This window comes from Ipomoea nil, unplaced genomic scaffold (assembly GCF_001879475.1).
Source record: "Ipomoea nil cultivar Tokyo-kokei standard unplaced genomic scaffold, Asagao_1.1 scaffold2833, whole genome shotgun sequence".
In the NCBI taxonomy this organism is placed as follows: Eukaryota; Viridiplantae; Streptophyta; class Magnoliopsida; order Solanales; family Convolvulaceae; genus Ipomoea; species Ipomoea nil.
In genome coordinates, this window is record NW_017619261.1 from 1,230,855 (window position 1) to 1,237,665 (window position 6,811).

At 33.2% G+C, this 6,811-nt stretch overlaps 1 protein-coding gene across 1 annotated transcript; it reads left to right on the forward strand.

Annotated features, from left to right (window-relative positions):
- The first annotated feature begins 3,205 nt into the window (after nt 1-3,205).
- LOC109159508 (NADH dehydrogenase [ubiquinone] 1 beta subcomplex subunit 10-B) lies at nt 3,206-5,339 on the forward strand. Its single transcript, XM_019307606.1, has 3 exons — nt 3,206-3,613; nt 3,709-3,768; nt 5,087-5,339. The coding sequence occupies exons 1-2, from the start codon at nt 3,328-3,330 to the stop codon at nt 3,738-3,740; spliced, it is 318 nt and encodes a 105-aa protein (XP_019163151.1). The 5' UTR covers nt 3,206-3,327; the 3' UTR covers nt 3,741-3,768; nt 5,087-5,339.
- Nucleotides 5,340-6,811: the final 1,472 nt, after the last annotated feature.

The window sequence follows — 6,811 nt, forward strand, 5'->3', positions numbered from 1 at the left end:
TTCAAATACAAACAGTCCTTAAAATACAAACGTGTGAATTGATTAGGATCGTTAGATTTTGGGATTGGATGGATATGATTGATTTAATTATTTATAGGAGATTTTATTGACCTGTGCGCCTGTTTTTATTATAGGGGGGTAATTTGGGGGTTTTACTCTTAATGTAATCGTATCAAATTCTAATTCTATAACTGTAGCACTCTACACATGCCTCGTCTATACTGCACGCGCATTAATACTAACGTGCACGCACCCGTATCAGTACTCCCCCTCAGTGGCACAAACAATTTGCAGCAAAAATTGTGGCAAACCCAAGCATTACAAACATATCAACACATATATGTATGACCATATAGTACAATACCCATATCAAGAGGCGTAAAGTGTGTAGTACTGCATAACCGACATACAAATCTGCACCATGCACACAAAAATCAACTATTGTGCACACAGGTCCTATAAGCCACAAATGTGTGCACAAATACGATTAAACGTGTGCATAAAAAATAACTAACCTAAGCTAACAGGTCCTAGTTCAAGTGGTCGTTGCTGTGTGCATGAAAACTATATTAGTGTGTGCATTGCTATTATAGTGGTGTGAATCTCAGTTTGTTTTTAACTGAGTTGTTCGTCAGGGCACAGACTTACCCTAATGCGGTGCACAGACTCCAATTTCGTTGTGCATCTGTATTATATTAACATAATGTTCAGTACAAAAAGCGGTCACCTCTGTCAAATAGATTTTTGCTTGTAAACGGATCCTGGCCTATTCATTCAAATCCAAACTGTATGTATCATTCACAGTTTATGCAATATCACTAAGTTGGCGACCTACATTGCTGATAATTATTTCGTATTCAATACCTGAGTTGGCCGTTTCCATGTCCTTAAGATTCGCATCCATCTCTTCTCCCGTGAATACTGCGTCCTTTTGCCGTATGCGCGAGGTCTGCGAGTCAACAATTACGTAGCCGAATCCTACCTTTCTTAAACTTTCTCTATTATGGCCTAATTACCTGTGCGTGCACCGTCCATGCAGTCTTGGTTGGCATCGTAATTTCTTGGTTGTTCGCCGTCCATGGAGATCGTGTCTGCTGTCATGTGAGCACGCCGGGAAGAATTCTGTCGATCAGGAAAGGGATTGCGTTGCCAGGGATGTAGTCAAATCCTACCATACTTAAACCTCCTTAATTTCTGGCTTATTATACTAATTAAAACTATTCCTTATTTACGTTTCAGAAGCATTACCATTATTGTCCTTGGTTGCATTTAAATTGCGACATGCATGTAGTTACTAAGCATACATCTAATCCATCTATCTAAACACATCCTATGGCCAGATTTTGTCCTCATGTTTGTATTTTAAGGGTGTTTGCATATGAATGCAACCCTATATATATATATATATATATAATCACACACTTTAAATTGCAATAGATATAAATATTTAAATTTGAATATATAAATTTATAAAAATATCATTTTATATGTTTTTACACTTATCATCTTATTTATCATATAACTAGCATTTTGTACGCGCGATGCGCGAAAACCTATGTTCAACATTAAAATATTGTTAAGTAACAAAATTTAAAAAATTGGTTAAAATTATGTTTCGCAATTCCTTAAAGTGATGATACTTTTGAATTATCATATATTTGAATAATATAGTGATTAAAACAAAACAAAAAATTTATATTTTTATATAATAATAATTTACAAATAATACTAAGCTAACACCCACATATATGATATATTGATATGTACACACACATATTATATATATATATATATATATATATATATATATATATATATATATATATAATAAAATATAATTTATAATTAAATTAATTGTTATATGATAATTTTAATAAAATGATAATTAAAAATAAGATAAAGATATGATAGATGTAGGTGTATGGTAAGATTGGTGGATATATTAAATACTAATGGTGTTATAACGGTGTAAGAGCGATTTTGTTCAATACAAATGTAATGTACAACAATTAAAGCAAAATCAAGGACATAACTTGTATTGGCACATATTATGTTTTTAGATTTGATAAATACTTTAATTTCAATTAATTAATTTATTATCTCCTAGCTTTCCAATTTTTGCCTTTTAGGTATTTTTTATTTTATTTTTAAAAAACTGTACATTTATTTCATCAAAATGCAAAGCGTTTACAAACAAACGCCATAGCCCCAAAAGGCCAAAAGTGGGCCATGGCTCAAATGCCTTTCAGGTATTTGCTTTTCAATTTTCTGCTCTTAGATAATTGTCGCAAATTATGCCATGGAATCGTGTTCACCGAGAATGGTGAACACAAGACAAAACGACGTCGTTTTTAGGCCAAAAAAAAAAAAATTTCACGGATGTGGAGTTAACGGCGCGCGTTTGATCAAATTATGAATTTTCTGTTATGAGATTATGAATTTTATGAAAATTCATAATCTCATAACAGAAAATTCATAATCGCATAATAGAAAATTCATAATCTCACAACTGAAAATTCATAATCTCATAACAGAAAATTCATAATCTTATAACAGAAAATTCATAATCTCATGGTTCCAAAGTGAATGTGTAGGCATGGTTCCAAAGTGAATGTGCAGGCATGGATTCATAATTTATGAATGTCCGTGATTTCAGACGGGAATATGTAGGCATGGTTCCAAAGTAAATGTGCAGGCATGAATTCATAATTTATGAATGTCCGAAATTATGAATGTAATGAAAATTCATAATCTCATAACAGAAAATTCATAATCGCATAACAGAAAATTCATAATCTCATAACTGAAAATTCATAATCTCATAACAGAAAATTCATAATCTCATGGTTCCAAAGTGAATGTGTAGGCATGGTTCCAAAGTGAATGTGCAGGCATGGATTCATAATTTATGAATGTCCGTGATTTCGGACGGAAATGTGTAGGCATGGTTCCAAAGTGAATGTGCAGGCATGAATTCATAATTTATGAATGTCCGAAATCTTTGTTCACCTCAAATTAAAGTGAAACCGCAAAATGTGAAAATAAAGAAGAAAAATCACGCAATTAATTAAGAAAAAAAAAAAGAAAAAAAAAGATAACGGTGTACTAACACCGTTAGAACCGTATTCACCAAGAATGGTGAACACGGTTCCATGGCATAACGTCCCGATAATTGTATGCCAAACATAGCCCTAAGTTAAAGAAATAGGCCCAATTATCCGGATCCTGAATCGGGTCTAATTTAGAAGTCACAAATTTCATCGCTTCAGAATTCGCATACTACAGTACATCACTATCGGAGTCACAGACACACAGAGATCAGAGAGAATGGGGAGGAAAAAGGGAGTTGTGTTCGATGAGGGAGCTCCAGATGACTTCGACCCGGAGAACCCGTATAAGGACCCGGTTGCGATGCTGGAGATGAGGGAGCACTTGGTGCGTGAAAAGTGGATCGACATCGAGAAGGCAAAGATCCTCCGCGAGAAGGTGCGGTGGTGCTACCGCATCGAGGGCGTCAACCACCTCCAGAAGTGCCGACACCTCGTCCAACAGTACCTCGACGCTACTCGCGGGATTGGCTGGGGCAAGGACCACCGCCCTCCGTCTCTCCATGGTATGCTTTGTTCTCAAAATAACTTTTCAGTCTCTAAAATTAAGGCTTTTCTCGCTTGAATGATTTTTGATCGGAGTTTGATTTTGAAATTTCAGGTCCTAAGGTTGAAGCTGTAGAGTCCGAATGAAACTGGCTCTTTTCTCAATCGTGTTTAGGTATTTTCCACCACAATTTAAATTAAATTCTATAGCTGGAGTAGGGTTAGAATATTCCGTAATCAGGGTTTCAAAATGTGTAAACCCCTTTGTAGTTTTCATCAAAAGAAATTGAATAATTTGGATTCAAAGAAATTGAATAATTTGGATTCTTCTGACATATTATGTGTAAATTTCTGCTTAACATTGAAAACCTATTTGGCAAAGCTACTTAGATGATGCTATTTTTATGTGGTTAGTTTTTCCTTTTTTCTATATATATATATATATATATATATATATATATATATATATATATATATATATAGGAGTGGTTTTTTGTAGGGGCATCTAGCATTATCCTAGTGTAATTGGCAGCATATGAAGCTCTACTTGAAAATATTTTTGGCAGCTTTTAGATTGTAATAGAGCTTCAAAATGCACTTGTGAGCTAAATGTTTTGTAGCAGTGTGATGCACTTATGAGCTAAAGGTCTTTTTTCAGTTCACATTGGTTTTCTTCTGACATTTCTAGTTTGCCTTGCAAAACAAAAATTGATTATGCTAAAGGTAAACTGGGAATCAATTGGTATTTGATGCTTATACTTCCCACAATCCCACAACTGCTCAAGTGGTCACGAGAAACATCATTTATTGAGAATAGAACTAATTTAGAAAAGTTGAAAAACATTTAGTGTTGGTTAATGTGAAGTAGAAGAACATAAAGCTGTCTGATTTATAGTGCATACTTCCCAAAATGATACTTCTGTTGCTGTATTTTTGCTAATATTTTAAACATTGTCTCATAACAGTACTGTAACCTCTTCCCTGTTGCTACTTGTGCCATTGATTCTGTGATTCTCAGTGGCACAAAAATAGAAAACTGTAAGGTGTTTGTATAAAGAAAGTGATAGTGCCTTAGGCATGTTTGGTGAAAAATGAAAGAAATATGTAAATCCTAAGAAACCGGACAGGATGCATTCAATTCATTTCACTTTATATGATTACACACTTGTAGGTTTCAGCCCCAAGCCCCCAATGAAGAAACCTAGGATCATAATCACGGCCGTAAATTAATTAACCAAGTTGGCTATGTTTCTGCTTCGAATGGGGATACTTGGTTGACTATCTTTCATACTGTACATAATTTTGAAAGAACGAACTCGATTCAGTGAAATGATGGTTGAAATCCTTAAAACTTGATAGCTACTCTGCATATGCTTATTCTATATAGTAGACATTTTAAGTTTGACAATTTGACTTATAAAAGAAGAATTTAGGTATTAGAGCATCGAAGCTGTGAAAAGAATGCGGAGATTTAAATGTGTCTTGTTTTGCAGGTGATTGAGTTGTTTGATTTATTCAAAGTATAAAGCGGAGAAGTTAGAGACCTGCCTACCCGTCAGCTTAACTTGTGTTGCTATTACTGTCTTTCTCCCCTGAGACCTTTTTGTATTAAACATATAACTGCAGATGCCAATGGTTTAACATTGGCTTTCATCTTCCATTGTGTTGCTTCTCTTTGCAATTGAGGGATGTGGATTAAAACTTGAAATGCAAATAAAGGAGAAACTCCTTTCTTTTCCTTGCTAATGTTCAGTTATATTGCTACTCCCCTCAGTCCTGAAATGTTTGTCGGCTTCGCTTTTACATACATTTTAAGAAACAATGAAATGGTATATCGCATTTTGACCTTGTATATTCCTCTATCCAAAATACTCCGTTTGTCTCATTTTACCTGTCATATTTTCTATTCATTGGTCAAACTAACTCTTTATTCTTTGTTTATTTTCTTTTGAAATTTTTAATTAATTTTAAATTTTAAATTTGATTTTTTTTTTTTTTTTTTTTTTTTTTTGTGTTTAATAATATTTTTAATGTAGTTTTGAATATATAAATTTTATACACCTGACTTGATATTATGAAAAATTGAATTAAAAATAATTTTAGTTAAGTCTCGTTAATCGGATTAGATACATAAAAATTGGATGGAGGGAGTAATCAAATTATAGATCAAGTTTTGCATTCTTAAAATGTATATCACCTTAACCCAAAATCTATTCAAATTACGTCGTAAAGTTTAAGAAAATGAAATTTGAAATGCTTACTCCATTTCTTGTGAATAATTTCAACAGTGAACATTGTAAAATCAACCACTGAAATGATGAACTATGTGCTTTGTGTTTAAGATTGGGGTTTTGTCATGGCATCATCGTGCATTCGTGCTCTTGCAAACCAAGCTTTAATGGTCGTGTTTTTCTTTTGATGTGTGTGGAAACAAGAGGTAAATGGAGGCATCAATTAGAGAATAACAATGAAACTGTCACTATGCTCCCCTTTTCCAATCGGTAGATTGGGGGGGAATTTCTCAATTAGAAAGGAAATGAGGAGAAAGGAATTTGAGTTTGAAGATGAAAGGGAAGAATAAAATAGTACTAATATAAGAGCTTTCATAGGCTCATCTATCTAGATAATCCAAAACTGTATTATATTCAAGTAAAATTTGAAATCCATGGGTAGTTTAAGAAAAATAGAAAGATAGTAGTGTTTATTTTAGAAAAGTGGACATTATTTTGAGACGGTTAAAAAACAAAATGAAAGTACAAACACACAAAATAGAATGGATGGAATACTTTTTTGTGCTTCATAGCCTAAAAAGATTTACCTTGTGTGATCTTGTAGTTTAATTTTATTTATTTATTTATTTTTTTAACTTTTGTTGTGTTAAATCTACTATTGTCTGCACATCTTGCAAGTAAATTGTTCAAACACATTGACTCATTCAGGTTTTCCATGTAACGAAAAAATAAGGGTGCTCTTGGTAAAAAAAATGGAAAACAGAAATTGAACAAATTGAAGATGTATTTTGGAAAAGAAAAATACTTTGTTTCCCTCCAAAATTTTTCCCACTTAAAATTGTTCGTGACATGACTTATAACTATTGGGTATCATGAATTGGTTGATTCCACTAACTTGTTATCAAAGACTAAACAATCCAATGAAAAAGTGATATGTAGGGAAGATTAGGCACTGCTGGAAATTTGTCTATTTCCGTCCAATAATAA

Coding starts and splice junctions, on each gene's coding strand:
- LOC109159508 (XM_019307606.1), top strand. CDS start 3,328: ATGGGGAGGAAAAAGGGAGTTGTGTTCGATGAGGGAGCTCCAGATGAC. Junction 3,614..3,708: donor CCGCCCTCCGTCTCTCCATG/GTATGCTTTGTT, acceptor TTGAAATTTCAG/GTCCTAAGGTTGAAGCTGTA.